At 42.2% G+C, this 24,650-nt stretch overlaps 1 protein-coding gene across 1 annotated transcript in view; it reads left to right on the top strand.

The window, feature by feature from the left end:
- The window catches only part of LOC140185562 (alpha-centractin), a 46,878-nt gene extending 25,740 nt beyond the window's left edge, over window positions 1-21,138 (top strand). The window contains exons 6-11 of the mRNA XM_072238907.1: window positions 130-346; window positions 1,858-1,950; window positions 2,715-2,889; window positions 13,378-13,439; window positions 14,586-14,626; window positions 19,420-21,138. Of these exons, the coding sequence (XP_072095008.1) occupies window positions 130-346; window positions 1,858-1,950; window positions 2,715-2,889; window positions 13,378-13,439; window positions 14,586-14,626; window positions 19,420-19,522 (691 nt within the window). The 3' untranslated portion in view covers window positions 19,523-21,138. The remainder of the gene's footprint in view (window positions 1-129; window positions 347-1,857; window positions 1,951-2,714; window positions 2,890-13,377; window positions 13,440-14,585; window positions 14,627-19,419) is intronic.
- The last annotated feature ends 3,512 nt before the right edge of the window (window positions 21,139-24,650 follow it).

Raw genomic sequence — 24,650 nt, 5'->3', positions numbered from 1 at the left:
CTGAACTGTTTTACGTGGTTTTACTATTTCAAATTGTGATTATTGAAGGGCTCCAAGAAAGAAAAAAAAACACACTTCCTGCTTATCTTTACTTTTCTTGCCAATGTGTTTTTCTTTACTTTTCTGAAGGTATGCCACAGGTAGGACTACGGGTGTGGTGTTAGATTCAGGTGATGGAGTCACACACGCAGTTCCTATCTACGAAGGATTTGCAATGCCACATTCCATCATGAGGATTGACATTGCTGGACGCGATGTGTCTCGCTATTTGCGCCTCTTCCTTCGAAAGGAAGGATATGATTTTCACACATCTTCAGAGTTTGAGATCGTGAAAACAATCAAAGAGGTAAAACTTGCATTTTTATTATATACATAAATCTGTTTAGTTCAATGGTTCAATTTAATGTCAGAGAATGTATACAGCATGCAACCTGAGATCTTTACTCTTCATAGACATCCATGAAAAAGAGAAGGGAAAAAACCCAAAGAATGAATGACAGAAAAACATTTGAACCCTGTAGCCCCCTCCCCAATCCCATGCACAAGCAGCAGCAAAACATCAGCCCTTCCCCTCCCCCAACTTGTTCCAGCAAAAAGCATTCACTCCCCACCACCTACCAAGCAATAGCAAGCCCCCAGAGACTATGATCTATAGACCATCAAAAACCACATCCATCCTAACACCTTAACGTCTCAACAAACCCTCTCTCTCACTAAGGAGGGAGGGAGAGAGATATTGCTCTTGCCACAGCGAGAGGAGAATCCGGCAGCTCGCTGTTCCGATGTTACAGGCTGCAGTGTTGCTTATTTCGAGATCCTCCTACTCGAGAATCAGCAGACTCACTATCGGGGAAGAGAGAGAGAGAGAAACATTCTCTTGAGTGTAGAGGTTTCTGACAGCTGCACCCATTGTCTCGATGTTTGGATCTCCTACAGTGCTTCAGTTGGCAACATCAGCGAGGAATTGTGTTGTCCACAGGGCTGCACAAGGCCGCACCCTGCTGATGGACATCTCCCATGCTGCTCTTGGGTTACTGAAACACAGGCCACTCGGTGAGTTCCGATGAGCAAGAACCCACCGTCCATGAAGAACACAGTTTGAGCACAGCTATAGATCACGTACTTTGACATGACCCCAGCCGCCTTGAAAAGAAAAAAAGTACATGAGAACAGAGAAGATTTAAACTCGAACCTGCCTAGGGCTGCAATAACCTCTGGCGCCATCTTTAACTCCTTAGTTTTATTGCCAAGATAACTATTATGGTTAATTTGAATGAAATGTTGGAAGTACATTTTCAGAATTTAAAAAATAATTTATTTAGAGATACAGCACAGTAATAGGTCCTTCTGGCCCAACAAGTCCATGATACCCATGTGACCAATTAGCCCACTAACCCATATATCTTTGAAATGTGGGAGGAAACCAGAGCACCTAGAGGAAACACACGTGGTCACAGGGAGAATGTGCAACTCCTTACAGTGGCGGGAATTGAGCTCCAAGCATTGATGCGATAATAGAATTGAACTAACTGTTAAGCTACCGTGTGACCCAATTGTGCATGTTTTCACTTAAAAAAAAATCATAATGGATCTTTAACATAGCATAAACAAATAATAGTGAACTTAGCCTCCGGTTTGCAAATGCTTGGTTAAGAATTTCAGAATGTTATTTCAGAAAAAGAAACCAGTTAGCTACCCAGTTAATTTCCTTATTGCAAAACCTAACTTAACATGTTAAAGAATATTTCATCATGTTGTTGTTCTTTCATTGAGAATCAATGCTTAAAACTGTTGCTTTAATTTTGAATGTGCATTTGATTACTCCGGGAAATGACTGTGGCAAATTTCTCTCCACAGCGTGCCTGTTATCTGTCAATAAATCCACAAAAAGATGAGACTCTAGAGACAGAGAAAGCCCAATACATTCTGCCTGATGGAAGCACAATTGAAGTAAGGCACCATTTTCAGATGTGATTGCTGATCTTGTTTGCTGAAGTTAAATCAAAACAGAAAAGTGACATGGTTTCTACAGCTGATTTCTGAGGCAGATATCTGGGAGTAATTTAAACTAAAGCAGTAGGATATTGCAGTAAAGGTTGTATTTTGTTTTGCATAGATGATGCACAGGGCCTTTTGTGTGCTTATTATGACCTTACATTATTAATCAGCTCTCCTCCGGACCCTTTGATATGGAGAAGTTGTGACCAGAAGATTGGAATCATAGTATCATATTTAAATACCGTGACCTGATTCTCCTTCTAGTTTGTCTTCAATTCTCAGCATAATTGGGTATTTTTACCTTCCCCATCACCAAACTAATTATTTTATGTGAACGTACATGACCATTGTCACATCAGACATTGCTTTTTCAGGTTTGCATGTATTTATCATAGTGCCCAGGGATTATTATCTACATTCCTTATGTAATTAAGTTCCACGGAGCACTTACAGTACAAATATGAAGTTTGCATCCATGTTGTCCTTCTGATTAGATTATTGGATCTTGCCAGAAATATTTTGTTGTAAATTTTTCCAGATGTAAATCGACGAATGCATTTCTTCCAATATAATCAGTTTCTGGAAACATTTATGTCTCAAATAAAGAGACATAGCTAACTTCATTCTGACCAGAGTTAATGTCTAGAGAAATACTTCATCTTTATTCTTGCCGTGTCCTGTGTATACTAAAAATATTAGCGGATATTTCTTTGCAGATAGGACCTGCGCGCTTTCGGGCTCCAGAGCTTCTCTTTCGGCCTGACCTGATTGGCGAAGAATGTGAAGGAATCCATGAAGTTTTGGTATTTGCAATCCAGAAGTCTGACATGGACCTGAGGCGAACACTTTTCTCTAACATAGTTTTGTCAGGAGGATCAACTTTGTTCAAAGGTATGTGGTAGATCTGAGTGGTCTCTGTGTTAACATGCCTTGTAGCAAAATTAATCTGTACTGATATCACAACCATTCTTGACCCCCCCCCCCCTGCAAATTAAAATGCTGTATGGTCTCATTGTTATCTGCAGGGGGCTTGAAGTTATACAAATACAGTGCAGAAGTCTTAGGCATATGTAAAAAAAAAAGAAATGAAAAGTTTCTAAATGTCAAAACATCACTATAAAGAACAGTAAACAGTAAAAAACAACAAATCGAATCAATGTTTGGTGTGACCACCCTTTTGCCTTTGAAACTGCATCAATTCTCTTAGGTACACTTGCGTGCAGTTTTATAAGAAAATCGGTTGGTAGTTGTTTCAAGCATCTTGGGGAACTTGCCACAGTTCTTTTGTAAACTTTGGCTGTCTCACTTGTTTCTGTCTCTGCAGGTAACCCCAGACAGCCTTGATGATATTGAGATCAGGGCTCAATAGACAATAGGTGCAGGGGTAGGCCATTCAGCCCTTTGAGCCAGCACCGCCATTCACTGTGATCATGGCTGATCATCCACAATCAGTATCCAGTTCCTGCCTTATCCCCATAACCTTTGATTCTGCTATCTTTAAGAGCTCTATCCATCTCTTCCTTCAAAGTATCCAGAAACTTGGCCTCCACAGCCTTCTGGGGCAGAGCATTCCATATATCCACCACTCTCTGGGTGAAAGTTTTTCCTCAACTCCATTCTAAATGGCTACCCCTTATTTTTAAACTGTGGCCTCTGGGTCTGGACTCACCCATCAGCAGGAACATGCTTCCTGCCTCCAGCATGTCCAATCCCTTAATCATCTTATATGTTTCAATAAGATCCCCTCTCAGCCTTCTAAATTCCAGAGTATACAAGCTCAGTCGCTCCAAACTTTCGACATATGACAGTCCCGCCATCCCGGGAATTAACCTTGTGAACCTACGCTGCACTCTCTCAATAGCAAGAATGTCCTTCCTCAAATTTGGAGACCAAAACTGCACACAATACTGCAGGTGTGGTCTCACCAGGGCCCTGTACAGCTGCAGAAGGACCTCTTTGCTCTTATACTCAATTCCCCTTGTTATGAAGGCCAGCATGCCATTAGCTTTCTTTACTGCCTGCTGTACTTGCATGCTTGCTTTCAGTGACTAATGTACAAGAACACCTAGATCTCGTTGTACTTCCCCTTTTCCTAACTTAGATCCATTTAGATAATAATCTGCCTTCCTGTTTTTACCACCAAAGTGGATAACCTCACATTTATCCACATTAAACTGCATCTGCCGTGCATCTGCCTATTCACCCAGCCTGTCCAAGTCACCCTGCACTCTCATAACATCCTCCTCACATTTCATACTGCCACCCAGCTTTGTGTCATCGGCAAATTTGCTAATGTTACTTTTAATTCCCTCATCTGAATCATTAATATATATTGTAAACAGCTGCAGTCCCAGCACTGAACCCTGCGATACCCCACTGGTCACCGCCTGCCATTCCGAAAGGGAGCCGTTAATCGCTACTCTTTGTTTTCTGTCAGCCAGCCAATTTTTCAATCCGTGTCAGTACTCTGCCCCCAATACCATGTGCCCTAATTTTGCCCACTATTCTCCTATGTTGGACTTTATCAAAGGCTTTCTGAAAGTCCAGGTACACTACATCCACTGGCTCTCCCTTGTCCATTTTCATAGTTACATCCTCAAAAAATTCCAGAAGATTAGTCAAGCACGATTTCCCCTTTGTAAATCCATGCTGACTTGGACCGATCCTGTTACTGCTATCCAGATGTGTCATAATTTCATCTTTTATAATTGACTCCAGCATCTTTCCCACCACTGACGTCAGGCTAACTGGTCTATAATTCCCTGTTTTCTCTCTTCCTCCCTTCTTAAAGAGAGGGACAACATTAGCCACCCTCCAATCCACAGGAACTGATCCTGAATCTATAGAACATTGGAAAATGATTACCAATGCATCCATGATTTCTAAAGCCACCTCCTTAAGTACCCTGGGATGTAGACCATCAGGTCCCGAGGACTTATCAGCCTTCAGACCCAGCAGCCTATCGAACACCATTTCTTGCCTAATATAAATTTCCTTCTGTTCATCCATTACCCTAGGTCCTTTGGCCACTGTTATATCTGGGAGATTGTTTGTGTCTTCCCTAGTGAAGACAGATCCAAAGTACATGTTCAACTTGTCTGCCATTTCCTTGTTCCCCTTAATAAATTCACCTGCTTCTGTCTTCAAGGGCCCAATTTTGGTCTTAACTATTTTTTTCCTTTTCACATACCTAAAGAAGCTTTTACTATCCTATATATTCTTGGCTAGTTCACCTTCGTACCTCATTTTTTCTCCATATATTGCCTTTTTAGTTACCTTCTGTTGCTCTTTAAAAGTTTCCCAATCCTCCGGCTTCCCACTCATCTTTGCTATGTTATACTTCTTCTCTTTTATTTTTATACTGTCCATTACTTCCCTTGTCAGCCATGGCCTCCCCTTACTCCCCTTAGGATCTTTCTTCCTCTTTGGAATGAACTGATCCCGCACCTTCCGCATTATTCCCAGAAACACTCGCCATTGCTGTTTCACTGTCATCCCTGCTAGGGTATTGTTCCATTGAACTTTGGCCAGCTCCTCCCTCATAGCACCATAGTTCCCTCTGTTCAACTGTAATGCTGACACTTCCGATTTTCCCTTCTCCCTCTCAAATTGTAGATTAAAACTTATCATATTATGGTCACTTCCTCCTAATGGCTCCTTTACCTCGAGGTCCCTGATCAAATCCGGTTCATTGCACAACACTAAATCTAGAATTGCGTCCTCTCTGGTAGGCTCCAGTACAAGCTGTTCTAAGAATCCATCTCGGAGGGACTCCACAAACTCCCTTTCTTGGGGTCCAGTACCAACCTGATTCCTCCAGTCTACCTGCATGTTGAAATCCCCCATAACAACTGTAGCATTACCTTTGTGACATGCCAATTTTAACTCTTGATTCAACTTATACCCTACATCCAGACTACTGTTTGGGGGCCTGTAGATAACTCCCATTAGGGTCTTTCTACCCTTAGAATTTCTCAGTTCTATCCATACTGACTCTACATCTCCTGATTCTATGTCCCCCCCCTTGCAAGGGACCGAATATCATTCCTCACCAACAGAGCCACCCCACCCCCTCTGCCTATCAGTCTGTCCTTTCGATAGGACGTATACCCTTGAATATTCATTTCCCAGACCCTGTCCACTTGAAGCCATGTCTCTGTTATTCCCACAACATCATACTTACCAATTTCCAACTGTGCCTCAAGCCCATCCACTTTATTTCTTATACTCCGTGCATTCATATATAATACTTCTAATTCATTACTCCCCTCACCTCCCATATCAGTTCCTGTATCACTTGGCCATACTGTACGATCCCTTCTTTAGCTTTCTGCTCTGTTGATTCTGCTGTCTTTCTTAACTTTCCTTATTCTCACTTTCCCTTTATCTCCATCCTTATATTTCCAGTTCGTCCCCTCCCCCCCACTTCTTAGTTTAAACACACCCGTGTTGCAGAGGCAAACCTGCCTGCCAGAATCCTGGTGCCCCGCTTATTAAGGTGCAACCCGTCCCTTTTGTACAATTCATCCTTACCCCGAAACATACCCCAGTGGTCCAAGAATGTAAATCCTTGCTTCCTGCACCAGTTCCTCAGCCACACATTCAGATCCATTATCTCCCTGTTCTTGTCCACTCCAGCACAAGGAACTGGAAGCAAACCGGAGATAACCACCCTGGAAGTCCTGCTTTTCAGCCTCCTTCCGAGTTCTCTGAAGTCACGCTGTAGAATGTCTTTCCTCTTCTTCCCCATGTCATTTGTGCCGACATGCACCACCACTTCTGGATGTTCACCTTCACTCTTGAGGATTCCCTGCAATCGGTCCGTGACATCCTGGATCCCGGCACCAGGGAGGCAACACACCATCCTTAAATCTCACCTGTTGCCACAGAAACCCCTTTCTGTACCTCTCACTATGGAGTCCCCTACTACCACGGCTCTGCCTGACGTCTGTCTCTTCGGCTTTGCTTCAGGGCCAATTGTTGACTCACAGACCTGACCGCCTCTCAGGCTGGCATCATCTTCTGTCCCGAAGCTTCCAAGAGGGAGAACCTGTTTACGAGCGGCACATCTCCCGGGTCTCCTGTACTTCAAGCATCCTTTCCTTGCTCGTCGTCGTCCCCTTCTCTTTTCCAGTATCCTCGGTGTAACGACCTCACTGTAGGTCCTGTCCAGAAAACACTCGTTTTCCCGGATGAACCTAAGGTCATCCAGTTTCCTCTCTAGTGCTGCAACACGGTCCTTCAGAAGCTGAATCTGGACACATTTTCCACAGGTGTAGGATCCAGAGGCACTATCAGTGTCCCTGAACTCCCACATCATGCATGCAGCACACTGAATCAGCCTAGCGGTCATCTCTTCACCACTTCTCACCCTGTCCAACTGTGGCGTAGTCTCCACTCTCAGCCTCCTCGCCGAAGACTCTCGAGCCAAAGACTCGCACTTTTCTCGCAAGGCACTTCCCTCGACAAGGCCGCTCCCTGACAGGCCGCTCCCTTGCTTATATCAGCTGATAATTTGAGTTATCTCCTTCACCTGCCGTGCCTCCTCCGACCTGGAAGGTCTGTTTTCCTCGCTGCTCACGACTGGCTTTTTAAATCAGCCGCTTCTGGCTCTGTGGAGTCCATACCATTGTTGCAGAACTCTTTGTTCATCTCTTCTCTGAAGATAGTTCTTTATGACCTTGACCTTTTATTAGTGTTCTCTAGCTCTTATATAGACAAACTATAACCTGTTTGAGCCAAAAATTCAAAATTTTGGTTCATCAGTCTTGAGCACTTGCTGCCACTTTTCAGCACCCCAGTCCTTGTGTTTTTGCACATAGGTGAGACTCTTGGCTTTGTTTCCACTTGGCTTTTTGGCAGCAACTCTTCCACGAATACCACTATTGACAAGGTTTCTTGGGACTGTAAAGGAGTGTAGGTTCAGAGCTGATAGCAGTTCTTGACTTCTGATTCAGAAGGGACGTCAGTTTGATGTCTCTCTCATCTGCTGCACTCAGTTTCTGTGGCCGACCACTGCATTTCAGTCCTCAACTTTGCTCGTTTTGTTGTGCTGCTTCAGAAGAGCTGGACAGCACATCTTGAAACTCTTGTCTGTCACAAAATTTCTGCCTGAGGGAAACCTTGCTGATGCAGGATAACCACATGGTGTTTTCTTGCTGTGCTCACTCTAGCCGTGATGATTTGATCTGCCACACCCTCATCTTTTAGTTTGGTTCCTTCTACCAGTTTAGTTCATTCAACTCGCTATGTTTTTGATCATTTGTTATTAGATTAGATTAGGTTATGAGGACACTCAGTCCTCGTTTATTGTCATTTAGAAATGCATGCATTAAAAAATGATACAACGTTCCTTCAGAATGATATCACAAGAAAACACAGGACAAACCAAGACTAAAACTTACAAAACTACATAATTATAACATAGTTACAACAGTGCAAAGCAATACCATAATTTGATAAAGAGCAGACAATGGGCATGGTAAAAAAAAGTCTCATAGTCCCGAGAGACTCATCATCTCACGCAGGCGGCAGAAGGGAGAAACTCTCCCTGCCATGAACCTCCAAGCGCCGCAAACTTGCAGATGCAGCACCATTGGAAGCACCCGACCGCAGCGGACTCTGAGTCCATCCGAAAACTTGGAGCCTCCGACACAGCTTCTCCAAGCACCATCATCTGCCAAGCGCTTTGACCCCGCCCCGGCCGCCAAGCAACAAGCAAAGCCGAGGACTCGGGCCTTGCCTTCCAGTGATTCTGGATCACACAGTAGCAGCAGCAGCGAAGCAGGCATTTCAGAAGTTTCACCAGATGTTCCTCCATGCTCTCACGTCTGTCTCCATCAAATCAGGATTGTGCACAGCACCCTACTTGACAGAAACAGGCATCACCACCGGAGTGGCCGTTGCAAGCTGCGTCGTGCCGCCATCTTCTCCTCCTGTCACTTATCTTTATTTAATCATGCACTGAGCTATATATCTAAAAGGTAAACAAGTTTTTATTTGAAAAATGATCTATTAATATGTTACTCTCTTTAACAAAATACAAAAAAATTCTCTAACATTTAATTTTTTAGAAAATGGAAATCTAAAATTTACTCTTTTCTACTGACACACCAATGCAGAAGACAAATAAACCATCTAGAACAAAATTTATATTAGAAAATCTAGAGTGCCTAAGACTTTTGCACAGTACTGTGATTGATAGAAGCACAGCTTGCAACAGTAGGGAGTTCCTATCTAGCATTGCAACAGAATGATGGTGCACACACAAACTGCTGGAGGAACTCAGCAGGCCAGGCAACATCTCTGGAAGTAAACAGTTGACGGTTGGGGCTGAGATCCTTCATCAGGACTGGATAGGAAGGGGAGAAGTCGGAGTAAGAAGGTGGGGGGAGGGGAGGAAGAAGTAGGCGAAATTGGGAGGGGGGAGGAGGTGAAGGGCTGGAGGAGGGGGAATCTGATAGGAGAGGACAAAAGACAATGGAAGAAAGGGAAGGAAGAGGAGCACCAGAGGGAGGTGATGGGTAGGTAAGAAAATAAGGTGACAGAGGGAAACAGGAATGGGAAATGGTAAAGGAGGAGGTGGGGGGGGGGATGCAATTTCCTGTCCCAGTCCCTATTGAATGGTGCTTAAGTGTCCTCTGGGAAAGAATAACCTCTTCCTCCCTGGAATTGTGTATACAATGCTAAGTTTAAACAGTAGAAATGAAAATTCTGTACAAGCTTTGAGCAGAAACTTAAAAATCTCACAGTGCTGATGACTGTAGTCAAAGTGCAAGCAAATAAGCAACATTTCATAACATAGAAGGCAAGGTTTTGCTTATGGCACCTAGAAGGCTTACTGATTTGTGTCTGAGGCTCTGTTTGTGATCTTGCTAATTTTTGGTATGGATTTATTGCTGCTTTTGGTTTCAGAACAATCTGTTAGCTGACAAGCCATCCTGGCAGTCATGATGAAGGAAAATTCTCACAAAGCATGTATAAATCAGGGACTCATCATGTGACAAACCACACCCAGAGAATTGCACATTGCACTTTCATTGCAGCTAGAGCAATGTTGAATAAAAAGTCAGGTGTGATTGTTATATAAAGCACTCTCTACATCTGGTTTTCTTTGGTTCTTGAAGAGGGTTCATTTAGATTTTCTTTTGTCTCAGTTAGGCTGCCTCAGGTGATAGCAATAGTGGAAAAAAATGTTAGTTCAAGCTGTAATTTCTTTCTTGTCTGGAAGGGAGCCAAGTTGTGCGGACAAGAAGAGGAAACTGTGGAAGTGCTGCTCAATGTCAGCAGACAATGGGAATTTTAATATTTGTAAGAACAGATCAACTCCTCAGCTTGTTATCATTTGAACTGCAAATTAAATCCTCAAAGCATTTCTTTAGTGAAAGGATGAAGAAATAAAGGTGCTTGATTTTGCCAACACTGTGCCTTTTCTTTACACTGCTGTCTTTTGTCCCAACCAGAAAATTTACAGGTTTTTTTTTAAAGATAGGGGTATTTAGGTAATTTATTGTATTTGTGCCATTATTCATGCTTCAGTATTCACAACCATGTTGGTAAATTGGTGTATTAGTGTAACATGTACTGAAGTGCAGTGGAAAAGCTTGTCTTGCAAGCCATTCACACAGATCAACAGTGATTGAGGTAGTGCAGAGTAAAACAATAACAGTGCAGAATAAAGTGTGTGTCAGATTTCATTGCGCCAAGTATAATATCTGAGCAAATGAATGGTGTTGCCAATTATTGCTCCAGCAGAGGCTTAGAAAGGAGATAGGTGGCAAGAAACGTTATCCCGTGGCAGAAGTGTCTAGAATGGGAGGCCATAGCAAATGGGACAGACGAAATCTGACCCGAAGACTGGTTGTCATCTGGAGGGTGGAGGCACGTAAGAAGCATCTGGATGAGCACCTGAATTACTGAAATGCGGCTGGCTACGGACATGGGCCCCCATTATATGTACAGGGACCTTGTGAATATTTTTTGGTTCTACCATCTTGTGTAGCTGATTGTTCCAGGTATTTTTACAGTTAATGTGGCTTAATTCCTGACAGGTGTAAAATGTTGCTCACTGCGTTAAGTTAACCCTGCCTTTAGTTGCTTACAATCATTCCTTTTAAGTCTTGGTTGTTATGTCTTTGTTTCTTTGTGCTTTATTTTTGATGCAGTTTAAATTTTCTTATATCTTAATAAGGTTTTCTTTATTTTTCCAGATTATAAAGTTGAGCTGCCACATGGCTTGCTCATTAATCACAACCACTTGTTGTGAAATTTAAGCACAATTATAGCTAAAAGTTTTAAGGAACCGGCTATTAATAGTTATCATCTTTGACAGTTGTTACAGGGAATGAATTAGCCTTGAATGTATTTACATAAAATATAGCACTCTGAGCAAAATGTAAAGATATTTTGTAATTAGTATAGGTCTTGCTGAAGGGACTAGTGTTTTTTCGAGACGAAAATCTCCCACTTTGTCTTGAATAGTCAGAAAGAATACACCTTTATAAATATCAGTTATCAGTTGTTTCAATAAAATTAATGAACAGAAAATCTTGCTAATGCCACTGATCTTGTCTATTCCCAAGTGTCCCCTGTGAAAGTTGTTCATGAAGAAGAGATTGTTTACTTCCAATAGTGAAGGGCAGAGATGTAGAGTACAATGAGAGGAAATATAATTAAATTGTAACTATTCCAGCATAAACATAAAATATGAAAAGACTTACATGGAGATTGTCTTAATGAGATTTATTACCCTTAAGAAGTATGATTCCGATTTTTCTACCATAATAGATCTAACTTTGGCATATTCACCAAAGTAGCTAATACAGGTTAATGATGCAAAAATTAGGCAAAGGTAGTACTTGTGCATAAATCTGCTGTTATCTCATGCTTTCCACTGTGCTGCTAGCACATTGATGCAACAGCAAATCAGCACTAGTTTATTATTGTCACATGTACTGAGATACAGTGAAAAACTTGTCTTGCATACTGTTCCTACAGATCAAATCATGACACAATACATTGAGGTAATACAGGGTAATACAATAATAGAATGCACAACTAGTTACCTTACCTACTGTTTAGCACTAGAATTGGGATATTGTGGAACTGAGCAATTGCTCTTCAGTTGCACAACGATGCTTCCCATTGCAGACTCCAAAAAAATGAAAGATTTGTCTGTTTTCTTGAGGGTGTCTTTTTGAGATATATCATGAAAAGGAATAAAATAAACAAAATAAACAGAAAATGCTGGTAACATCAATAGGTCAGGTAGCATCTGTGGAAAGAAACAATGAACATTTAAGTCTGAAGCCATGCCAGATATCCAGCATTTGGACTTTTAGTTTTCATCAGTAAAATTAATTCAAAACGTCTTTTGAAGGCTCTACTTGCCTCTACTTCTATCTTTGAAAATGTTTGCTATTTCTGGTTGCAGTGAGGTATTAGAAAGTGTATAATTCCTTTGTCTGTGTATGCTTTGGGACACTGCAAGCTGTTCTCCCCCCCCCCCCCCCCGGCCTTTTCCCATTTCTGTTTTCAGTTATATTAACCTTCTAGACTTCGGACTCTGGCCCTTCACATTGAAGAACCATCTAGAAGAACCATTATAAGCTGTGTCCAATAATGAAAGATCCAATAGTACAGTTTGCAAATAGACAACGAGGAAACTTTCCCAGTGTCTTGGCTAGTACATATTCCAGGACCGACATCACTGGGACCAGAGTAACAGGTCATTATCACCAAGCTATGTGCATATTAGTTGCTGCATTTCCTGCACTGAAGTAGTAGCCAAATTTAAACCACTTTGGGATGTTTTGAGGTATTAAACCACGTTCTATCAATACAGTGCTTTCTATAAATTGGTTACAATTATATTAGTTACAATCTTTCTTTAGATCTTCAGGAGTTGGACTTGATCAAACTGATTGGTAATATTTGTGAATCTAGTAGTATAGCACTGGACAGTGGTTTTTTTGTTTCCTATAGTAATAAATTCATTTGTTCATTATGTCCTCTGTAGTAAAGTAAAGTCAAATGTGTAGCAGCACAGACAAAGCACTTCAACCCATTTTATGAGAATCAAAGTAAGAGTTGATCACACAGTTAAAACGAAGACAGGTTTCATTTGCGTGACAAAAAGTAACTTGCTCAATTTATGTCTATGTTTCTTTTAGAATTTAGGATGTATTCAGCTGTTCTGAATTATTGATATTTTGTGTCTATAGTTTTCTACTTTAAATTTTCAACATAGATCTTTGATTTATCAGTCACTGTACACCAGGTGTTTGAAAAATCTACTGATGTTTCACTTGTGAGACTTGGTGCCTCATTTGACCTTTCCTGAAAACTATTTAATATTTTTAATTCTCTATTGAATTGCAGGATTTGGTGATAGACTGTTGAGTGAAGTAAAGAAATTGGCACCAAAAGATATAAAAATAAAGGTACAGTTACTGTTCTTGTTAGTACTTGACTCAGTCTTGGGTAAGCTCAAGAAACTGGTATGTGGAGTGCATGGCTCAGATTTTATTAATCCTTGCTGTAAATGAACAGCCCAACTTCACATAGATTCAGTCTTGGTTCCTCTTTTAATGTCCTGTTGAAAATCATGCTGCTCAAACATATACCGCCTACATGTCAATCATACACGTCACTGCTATGAACTATAACGTATTTTCAACTTGATAATTTTGTTTAACAAACAATTAGTGACGATTTTATCTGTTTCAAATGTGGCTGAGCTAACCTTTTGAAGATTAGGCTTAATTATCTCTTTATACAATAGTTCATGATCTCTTCCATCTTTGATTATTCCCTTAACTTACATTGCATACATCTATTATCATAATTGTATGTACTTTCATCAAAGAGTGTTTCTTAGGCATTAAACTCACTCTGAAAGTAGAGGACAGATCAGATCTTGCCTCAAACCTATACAAAGTTGTCTTCTTTATTTTGGTATGAAGTTTAAAGACATTTTATGATTTAATTGTCAGTTAAGGATGCACAACATGCAATGCCCATGTGCTGTTTGTCTTGACTCCGCCCCCCCCCCCCCCCCCCCCCATGTACATGCACGTTTTCTCCCACCTGCCTCACTTCCCCCATTTGTCTGAACATGAGAACAGGCTGAAGGGCACAGCGTTGTTTCACTTGAATTCATGTTGCCTTTGGTGCCATTACACTGAGGCTGAACATGAATACCACACAGCTGATTCACCACCTGCCCATTTATGGACTTGAGTTAGGGTGAGGAGGCAACAAACCCAAATGTTTCCCCTTTACATTAATAAGTAGAAATGACTTTCTTTGCCATAATGACATTAGAAATAAAGTTTTTTAAGCATTTTACTTCTAGAGTTTTATAACATCCAATAGTACAGCGTTACAGAAGTGTAAGTGGCGGTGAAGTTTCCTGACACTGTAGTAAAGATTGATAGAATAGTTTACTGCATATTATTGCAAATATGACTTGGAGAGCTATAGTAGGTCATTGCTAAATTTTTCTGGCAAAGTCCCTTCAGCGCGTAAAATGTTGCAGAATGAGATCTTGAAGTACAATGAAATGGTTTATTCTTTGTGTTTTATAGATTTCTGCTCCTCAGGAGAGACTATACTCAACATGGATAGGGTATGTACACATTGGTAGATCATGACATCCACTGTCTCTGCTTAAAGTGAGCAAAGTGCAGCTTGGTAATCTTGCTGGTACAAAGGCATGGTTCACTGAGCTGCCTTGTGAACAGTAAAGGCTGTTAGACATTGTTTAACAGTATCAGAGCAGCAGGACCCGTTTGTGGGAGAATATCGTGTGGATTCTCAAACACCTTCACTGCCATCATCAATTTTCAGACTACTACCTTTTATCATCATGGAAGTAATCGCAAAATATATTTTAGCTTTTCATTAGGTACTATATAAACAGCTATCAAAGTTCAAAGTATATTTATTATAAAAGTATATAAATTTATATGTTATAAAGAGAACAGTCACCTTTCTAAGTTAGTGAGAGTTGACGTGTTATTTTGAATCCCAAATATAGATTGGGTTGGGAGATTTTTAAATTGGTTTTTGTCCACTTTCTCCTCCCCATCCTGTCCACCTGGTTTTACCATAAAACATAGGAGCAGAATTAGGCCATTTGGCCAATTGTGTCTGCTCCATGATTTCATCATGGCTGATCCATTTTCCCTCTCAGCCCCAATCTCCTGTCTTTTCTTCATATTCTTTCAAGCCCTGACTTTTCCTCATATTCCTTCAAGCCTTGACTAAACAAGAATCTTATCAACCTCTGCCTTAAATATACCTAATGACTTGGCCTCCACAGTTGCCTGTGGCAACGAATTCCATAGAACATTAAAGTACAATACAGGCACTTCGGGCCACAATTTATTCATTGAGATACAGCATGGAATAGGCCCTTCCAACCCTATGAGCCGCACTGCCCAGCCAGCAACCCCTGGTTCAACCCTAGCCTAATCGTGGAACAGTTACAATGAAAAATTAACCTACTAACCAGTATATCTCTGGAATTTGGGAGGAACCCCATGCGGTCACAGGGAGAATATACAAACTCCTTATAGACTGGTGGGAATTTAACCAGGGTTGCCGGTACTGCAAAACGTTGTGCTAACCAATACACTACTGTGTCGCTTTTGTTGTGGTGACCGTTTAAATTACTGTACGATCAATGTAACACTTTCCTATCACCTAGTCCTCCATTTTTCTAACATGTACATGCCTATCTAACTGCCTCTTAAATGTTCCTGATGCCTCTACCACCACCCTTGGCAGTGCATTCCATGTACCTGTCATCCACTGTATTAAAAAAACGAACTAACTTACCTCTGACATTCTCCCCCATACTTCCTCCACTCAGCTTAAAATTCTGCCCCCTCGTATTAGCCATTTCTACCCTGGGTTTTATGTCTCTGGTTTTGATGGAGACAGAAGGATGGGCTGTGTGACCACTTACTCCCAGTAGGACGTCCCAGTCATTTACTGATAATACTGAATAAGGCCTAGGTGTCTGTGGTTTAGTCTCGGTTTAAATTTCAACTTTAAACAAAAGAGGAACTGGAAATATTAGGTAAAAGCCTTAAATGTCATGACACTTTCTGCTGGAACGAATGTATTTTCTGTCAGGGGCACTCAATAGTTAGTGATGGTGGGGGTGGGGGAGAGACAGGAGATTCTGTGGTTACATGGTTACAAAAGGGACTCCAGAGTGATGTGTTGCCTCCCAGGTACCAGGTCCAGGATGTCAGAGGGAAGCTGAGCAGCTAGAAGTCTTCGTGCACATTGGTACAAGTGATGCAGGTAGAGAAAGGGGTGAGGTCCTGTGGACTGAATATTGAGAGCTTGGTAGTGGTCTCAATCCATGCCACGTGGTAGTATGGGTGACTGTAGGAGGATATGGCAAATGAAGGTGTGGCTGAAAAATCAGTGTAGAGGGCAGGGATTTAGATGTATGGACCCTTGGGCTCTGTTCTGGGGCAGAGGTGACCTGTACAAGAGGGACAGTTACATCTGAACTGGAGGCACGGGGTGCAGCAATACCCTGGCAGGCAGGATTTACTAGGCTGGGTTTAAACCAGATTGTTAGGATCTGGGATCCCAAGCGTCAGTGAGGAAAATGAAAGGCTGCAAAGTGAAGCAGAAGTCAGTGTCAGCAAGTTGAATAAGCATGATAGGTAGGGGAATGGCCAAGAGCGAGGAAAGCCTGTTGAATTCATTTCAGTACAAGAAAACTTAAGGTGTGTATGGTTATGTACTGGGACTGGGAAGAGTGCAGAAAAAATTTACAAGGATGTTGCCAAGACTCAAGGGACAGGGTTGGACAAGGTCAAGATCTCAATTCCCCAGCCCTGATTGCCTCATTTTCACCATGTATGTCTACTCCCTATACATTTCTATCCCTAGCAAGAAGGCCCTCGAGCTCTCTGCTTCTTTCTCAACAAAAGAACCTACCCAATCCTGAGGTTATCATGACTATATACCTCTTCCCACCCTCTCTTTTCTCAGTTCCTTTGTCTCCCCTGTATCTGTTTCCAGGATGAGATGTTTGTTTCCAGGATATCAGAGAGGTCTGTCTTCTGCAAAGAAAGGGGTCTTCCTTCCTCCACCATTAATGCTGCCCTCACCTGTATCTCCTCCATTTCCTCGACATCCGCGCTCACCCCATCTTCCTGCTGCCTTAACGCGGATAGAGTTCCTCTTGCACTATCCTACCACTCCATGAGCCTCCACTCCAACAATTCATTCTCCGTAACTTCCACCATCTCCAAAGGGATCCTACCACCAAACACATCTTTACCTCCCTCGCACTGTCTGCTTTCTGAAGGATTGCACTCTCTGTGATTCCCTTGTCCTTTTGGCCCTCTCCACTAATCTCCCTCCTGGCACTCACACACCAGCAACCAAAATGCTACAGATGCCCATTCACCTCTTTCCTCACCTCCATTTAGGACCCTAAATCGTCCTTCTAGGTGAGGCAACATTTCACCTGCAGATCTGCTGGGGTTGTCTAGTGTGACCGGTGCTCCCGATGCGGCCTCCTCTACATTGGTGAGACCCAACAAAAATTGGGAGACCGCTTTGTCGAGCATCACCACTCCATTGGACAAAAATGGAATTTCTCTGGTGAACCATTTTAATTCCTATTCCCATTCCCGTACTGACATGTTAGGGCCTCTTGTGTCATGAACTGCCTGTCTCAGGGTGGAGGAGCAACACCTCATGTTCTATTTGGATAGCCTCCAGCCTGATGACAAGGACGTCGATTTCTCCTTCTGGTAATTTTTTTTCCCTTCCCCTTCCTCCTCCTTCTATTCCCCACTCCATCCTCTTAACTCTTCTCACCTGTCTATCACCTCCCCTGGTGCCCCCCTTCCCTTTTACCCATGGTCCAATCTCCTCTCCTATCGGATTCTCGGTCACCATGGACCAGTTGGGTGAAGGGCCTACTTCCATGCCCCTGACTCGATTTCTATTTTTTTCCACCAAGCAGAGATTACTTGCTGATATTTTTGTAATTTATTTATTTGCAATGTACTGCTACAGATTTCACATCGTTTAGATCAGTGATAATAAATCTGATTCTGAGTAGAACTGACCTCAGTGGAGGAGATGAGCGTGTGTGTGTGTGTGCGTGCATATTGATAGGAATGGAGTTGGAAGATTGCAGTCCCACCATCTCTGACTAGATCCTGTCAGCAGTGTCCGGGATTGTAGGTGGATCAAAAATAGGAGATAATGCACTACTATCACAGGATGTCATTCATGACTTTGGTGACAGCTGTTTTATTGCTGTGCAGGGTGGTAATCTGACAAGTGGGGTTCAGCTCATTGGAGGAAAAGTAGGCATTCATTTGGGCAGCAGTGCATATCTGGAAAGGAAAAGGGTGATGCAGGCAGAGTGACGATTGGCAGTGCAGTAGGGGATAGTAAACTTGCAGTAGGGTTTGGTGAATTCTGTGCTCTGTACCACAATGTAGAGAGATACAGGGGGCTGAGCTTGTCGAAGAGAGGTGAACGGTTTCTACCAGGCATTGAAACTGACTCAATTAGCCTGAACTAAAACTAGCCTAGCAGTGGCTTCATAAAACTCCAGGATAGAAGGTTGCCATTGTACATTGTGGTGGAAGCAGAACTGTGCACAGCTCACATTGGGCATAGGTGCTGAAGCCTGAATCTGCAAGGGCATTACCTCCATACAGCATGCAGGGTAGAAATAGTGGCGGAAAGTAGATAAGAAATAGTATAAGAACAATGAAAACTTTGGATTTGGGAGCAGTCGTTTCAGGACGAGTGACTCCCTTGTTCTGAAGGTGAATCCTGGACCCTGTTTGAATTTTTTCCATCTACATTAAGGAAGGAGGGACTGTGAGGAGTATATGATGATGGTGGTAGAGACTCAAATGAAATTTTAACTATGGAAAAATGATGAGTGGTTAGATCTCATTGCAACCCATCGTATGTTAAAAGGCCTCGATAGAGTGGATATGGAGGGGATGTTTCCTAAGGTGGTGGAGTCTAAGACCAGAGGATACAGCTTTGGAATAGAGGGACATCCATTTAGAATGGAGTTGAGGAATTTCTTTAACCAGACAGTGGTGAATGGGTGGAATTTGTTGCCACAGGCAGCTGTGAGGCCAAGTTATTGGGTGTATTTAAGGCAGAGATTGATAGATTCTTGATTGGTCAGGAGAAAGCAGGAGTTTGGGGCTGAGAGGGAAATGGATCAGCCATGATGAATGGCAGACCAGACTCAATGGGCCAAATGGCCTAATTCTGCTCCTATATCTTATGGTCTTATAATTAGCAACTAAAAGTAAAGATTCAAAATTGTAATACAAAGAAATGAGTAATTTATATACAGTCAAGAATATAATTGTGTTCATTCAATGTTTTGATTGTTTCCAGTGGTTCTATTCTGGCATCACTTGATACATTTAAGAAAATGTGGGTGTCGAAAAAGGAGTACGAGGAAGATGGGGCCAGAGCGATCCACAGGAAGACATTCTAAAGTACTTGGCAGAATCTGTCCAGACAAACTCACTATGATGTAACCTTTCTTGTCTGGGTATGGTGTATGCCTGTGAGAAGGTGAATGTGTGTACATGAGATTAGATGAGATAAAAGGACTGGGTTTTGGAACGCATATGATCAAAGTATGAGAGTTTTATCCATTTTAGCTATTTTCTATTTCCCCCTTCCACTACCTTCTCCGTTTACATTGTCATTCACAGCTAATACATTAATACATTGTCCAGCCTTTTAAACAAAAATGTGCCTAGCCTATTTGGACACATCCACTTTCTTAATTTTATTGGAAGCTTTGATAAGAGAATCGAGCAAATGGTGGAAGAGATGAGGGCTCCAGAGTTTGACGTGTGTCTGTTGAAATGTGGTATGAATGGAAATTTTTAACAGGCCTTTGTTTCTATTGCTTTTGAGACTGGTAAAGGATTTATAACCTATTGACCATAGACAAATTGCACGCCCTGATGTCCCTGAATTTTTTTAAAAAATATATCAGCATAGCTCTGTATGAAAAGTGTATATATATCCCAGCGCTTTCTCTTTGTCTCCCATAACACTAACATATACTGCGTGTGTGCCCACTAGATGAGGTATCTACACCTGCTGGATACAAGCGTTTTGTGCTATTTAACCAAGTGTTCATGGAGGGAATGGCCCAGCAGGAAAAATCCATTGGGAGAGGGGAAAAAAAACCTGCGCGTTTAAGTGGCATGTAATATAATTTAAATTATTTGTTCTTCTGTAAATGTCGTAGGGTAAGCCAACACAGGTTGCCACATGCAAACATTGTTGTCCGTAACAGGCAAGAAGTAGATGCAATGGGTCTTGAGGCTGATCGCTGATTAAATGTTGCTCAGATTGCCACTACACTTACTTTCTACATCACTCTCACTTGGAAACTAACAGTATAAGGAAAGGAACACAAATGTGGTTCTGTCTGAATTGGAGTATTTATTTACCACCACGGTCACTGCAGGTGGCAGATGGGGAGGTCAGAGTACGGCGATGAATGGGACATTGCAATTTACTTTTTCCAGAATCAGGAACTAAATTCACACCTGGGCCAGAGCACCTTCCAGTTGAAAACACTCATAATGTTTAGCATGATAGGAACAAAATAGTGTTTAATTTTAGACTGAGAAGAAAAGCCTTGTAAACTGCCGTGCCACTCGAATCCACAGGAGTAGTAATCCATGACGTTATACGTGCCAGCCTTTTTTTTTTGTTTAAATGTGCAGTTGTTAAAGTTGACTGCAAAGAAGGGAACTGCTGAATGCTATTGACAGGTTCTGCTCAGAGTAAACATAGTCAAACTTAATTCTATAGCATTCTTTGGAATGGTAATAAATGTTTAGATTTTTTTGACCTAAGCACATATGTCTTGGCAAGTGACCAAATTTGACTGAAAACCACTGGCATTAGTTTGTCATGACTGCTGTAGATCTAGGTCCCTGTATGATGGTAAACAGTTTTAATCGGTCCATTCCAACTAGCTTTTATTATATTATCATCCAATGTTTTACCATGCAGAAGTATTGCGAACTGTGCTGCCAGGTGATGCCACGGACTGGAAAATGTTAATAAAACTCTTCAAAGAGACCTGCATTGTTTCTTTTGTCAGTGAGGTGAAGACAAAAATGTAAAGGAGAAGCTGAGAGGTTACACATAATTACTAGAAATATGAAGAGCTTTACAGTGTTTCTATACATAACATTAAGAATGCATAAATAAGTTTGGCAGCATATTCAAAACATAACTTATGTTCAATTTTAGAGTTACCAACACAAAATGCTGGAGGAACTCAGTTGGTCAGGTAGCATCTACAGAGAGGAATAAAGAGTCATGGTTTCAGGCCGAGATCTTTCATCAATCCTGAAAGATTACTGAAGGGCTGTGCTTTGGATGAGATATTAATCCAGTGATAATTGATTCAAATGATCGTAACTATATATGTGTTGTGTGCTGTTGGTACTGTGTTTTAGACCTTGACCTGGAGGAAAGCTGTTTTGTTTCTCTGTTTTCATGTATGGTGAAATGACAAACTTGAACTGGAAATTCTGGCTACAGCATTTCATCAAAATTGGATTGTTTCCTCTGGAGCGTCACAGCCTGAGGAGCAGATAGTCTTTTTCGAAGGTGGAAATATCAGATACCAGAAGGTATAGCTTCAAGGATGAAGGAGCAGATAGTGTTGAGGAAGCAAGGAGTTTGCAGAAGGACTTGGATTAGGTGAATGGGCAAAGAAATGGCAGCTACAATACAGAGTCAGGAAGTATATGGATGTGCACTTTGGTAGAAGGAATAAAGACATAGACTATTTTCTAAACAGGGAGCAAATTTGGAAATCAAAGGTGCAAAAGGACTTGGGAGTCCTTCTGCAGGATTCCCCTAAAGGTTAACTTGCAGGTTGAGTTGGGGGTAAGAAAGGCAAATGCAATATTAGCATTCATTTTGAAAAGACTAGCATATAAAAGGAAGGATGCAATGCTGAGGCTTTTATAAGGCATTGGTCAGATTGCACTTGGAGTACTGTGAGCAGTTTTGGGTTTCTTATGTGAGAAAGGATATGCTGGTATTAAAGAGAGTGCAGTGGAGATTCACGAAAATGATCCCGGGAATGAAAGGGTAATGTATTTGGAGCATTTGATGCTCTGGAACTGTACTTGTACATTAGAAGACTGCGGGGTGGGGTGGAATCTCATTGATACCTATTGAATATTGAAAGGCCTAGATAGAGTAGATGTGGAGAGGATATTTCCTATAGTGGGGAAGACTGGGACTAGAGGGCTCAGCCTCAGAAAAGAAGGGTGTTCATTTAGAACAGAGATGAGAAACTTCATTAGCCAGAAGGTGGTGAATCTGGAATTCATTGCCACAGATGGATGTGGAGGTCAATTCATTTAAAGCGGAGGAGGATTGGTTCTTGATTAGTCAGCATGTTAGAGATTATGGGGAGAAGGCAGGAGAATGGAGTTGAAAGGGGTAATAAATCAGCCACGATGGAATGATGGAACAGTCTTATGGGTCTCATAGCCTAATTCTGCTCCTGTGTCCTTTGGTCTGACAGAAAGTTTAAAGATATGCTGAACAAGTTGGGTTTTACAGACTGGTAGATGCCTGGAAATATGCTGCCAGAGGAAGTTAAAGAATTAGATATGATAGCAATGTATAGGAGGCTTTTAGAAACACATAAACAGGCAAGGAATAGGGGGATTTGGATGTGTAGGGAGATAGGATTAGTTTGGCAACATGGGCCACAAGTCTTGCTTGTAGCACAGGGCACATTTCTACTGCACCTGTGGGCAGTAAGGGTTACTGCATGTCTGCTACAAATGGTGTTGCCTTGCTGGGAACCCAGTGCAAACTTCCACCCTCCCTCCCCATTGCTGTGACACTCCCACAGCGATAAAATTGTTCAGCTCAGTGTTCAACGCAGCATTGAAGGTCCTCCTTCTCTGGGGGGTGTTCACGTCTTCCTTCATTGTGTCAGTAGCTTCCTTTCTGTTTACTATCAGCAATGCAAATCCGGGTGGAGTCTCAGGAATACTGTTATACTCAGATATAGAAGGATTCTTCATTGCTGTTTCCTTAACAGTTTTGGTTGACCAGTCAGGGTTGTTAGCCCCGAGCTGAACCCCCAAACCTGGAGGAGTGGTGGGCCACTCTTAGTTTGGCCTCTACCCTTTGACCTGTTTGGTATGGGTGACCTAACCCTACCAATAGCCAAAGCATAAAGCCCTGACTCCAGCCAACATAGCTCAATGGGAACTCCTCACTAAAACAAGAACAATTTCAGTACAATTAGGACACCAGCAGAGGGCAGTGGTTTGCTGCTCCCTGGCCTAGTAATGTGCAACGCCAGTAGATGTATTCACAAAGAGCAGAGCATAACGCAGATACAGGACATTTGGATCATGATGTTATGCTGACCTTTTGATCAATCTAACACTTCCCTTGCACACAGCCCTCTATTTTTCTATCATCCATGTGCCTAAGACTCTCTTAATGTCCCTAATGTATCTACCTCTACCACCACCCTCGCAGCATGTTCCACGTACTCTCCACTCTTTGCAAAGATTTTCCTGTAACAACACCCCTCTCTGCATAATTTTCTCTAATCACTGTAAAATGAGTCCTTCCAGGTGAGGTGACACTTCACCTGTGAGTCGGCTGGAGTGATATACTGCGTCCGGTGCTCCCGGTGCGGCCGTTATTTAATGGTGAGACCCCACACAGACTGGGAGACTATTTCGCTGAACACCTACTCTCTGTCCGCCAGAGAAAGCAGGATCTCCCAGTGGCCACACATTTTAATTACACGCCCCATTCCCATTCTGATATGTCTATCCACGGCCTCCTCTACTGTCAAGATGAAGCCACACTCAGGTTGGAGGAACAACACCTTATATTCCATCTGAGTAGCCTCCAACCTGATGGCATGAACATCGACTTTTCTAGCTTCCGTTAATGCCCCTCCTCCCCTTCTTACCCCATCCCTAATTTAGTTATATATTTATTTTTTTCCTTTTTTCTCTCTCTGTCCCTCTCGCAATAACTCCTTGCCTGTTCTCCATCTTCCTCTGGGCTCCCCTCCCCCTTTCTTTCTCCCTAGGCCTCCCGTCCCCATGATCCTCTCCCTTCTCCAGCCTTGTATCCCTTTTGCCAATCAGCTTTCCAGCTCTTGGCTCTATCCCTCTCCCTCCTGTCTTCTCCTATCATTTTGGATCTCCCCCTCCCCCTTCCACTTTCAAATCTCTTACTAGCTCTTTCAGTTAGTCCTCGGCCCGAAATGTCAACTGTACTTCTTCCTAGAGATGCTGCCTGGCCTGCTGCGTTCCACCAGCGTTTCGTGTGTGTTGCCTGAATTTCCAGCATCTGCAGATTTCCTCGTGTTTGCCTTCTTGTATTAGCCACTTCTGTCTGGCTGTCCATTCTATCTCTGCCCATTTTAGACACTTCTGTCATGTCATTCCTCATTCTCTTTTTCTCCGAAGTAAAAAGCATTAGCTTGAACAACCTATTAGACCATAAGAACATAAGACAGGAGCAGAATTAAGCCATTGGGCCCATCGTGTCTGCTCCTTCATGGATGATCCATTTCCCTCTCAACC

This window comes from Mobula birostris, chromosome 21 (genome assembly GCF_030028105.1).
Source record: "Mobula birostris isolate sMobBir1 chromosome 21, sMobBir1.hap1, whole genome shotgun sequence".
Lineage (NCBI taxonomy): Eukaryota > Metazoa > Chordata > Chondrichthyes > Myliobatiformes > Myliobatidae > Mobula > Mobula birostris.
Note: the sequence above shows the minus strand (reverse complement) of the source record. Positions and strands in the feature narration are given on the sequence as shown.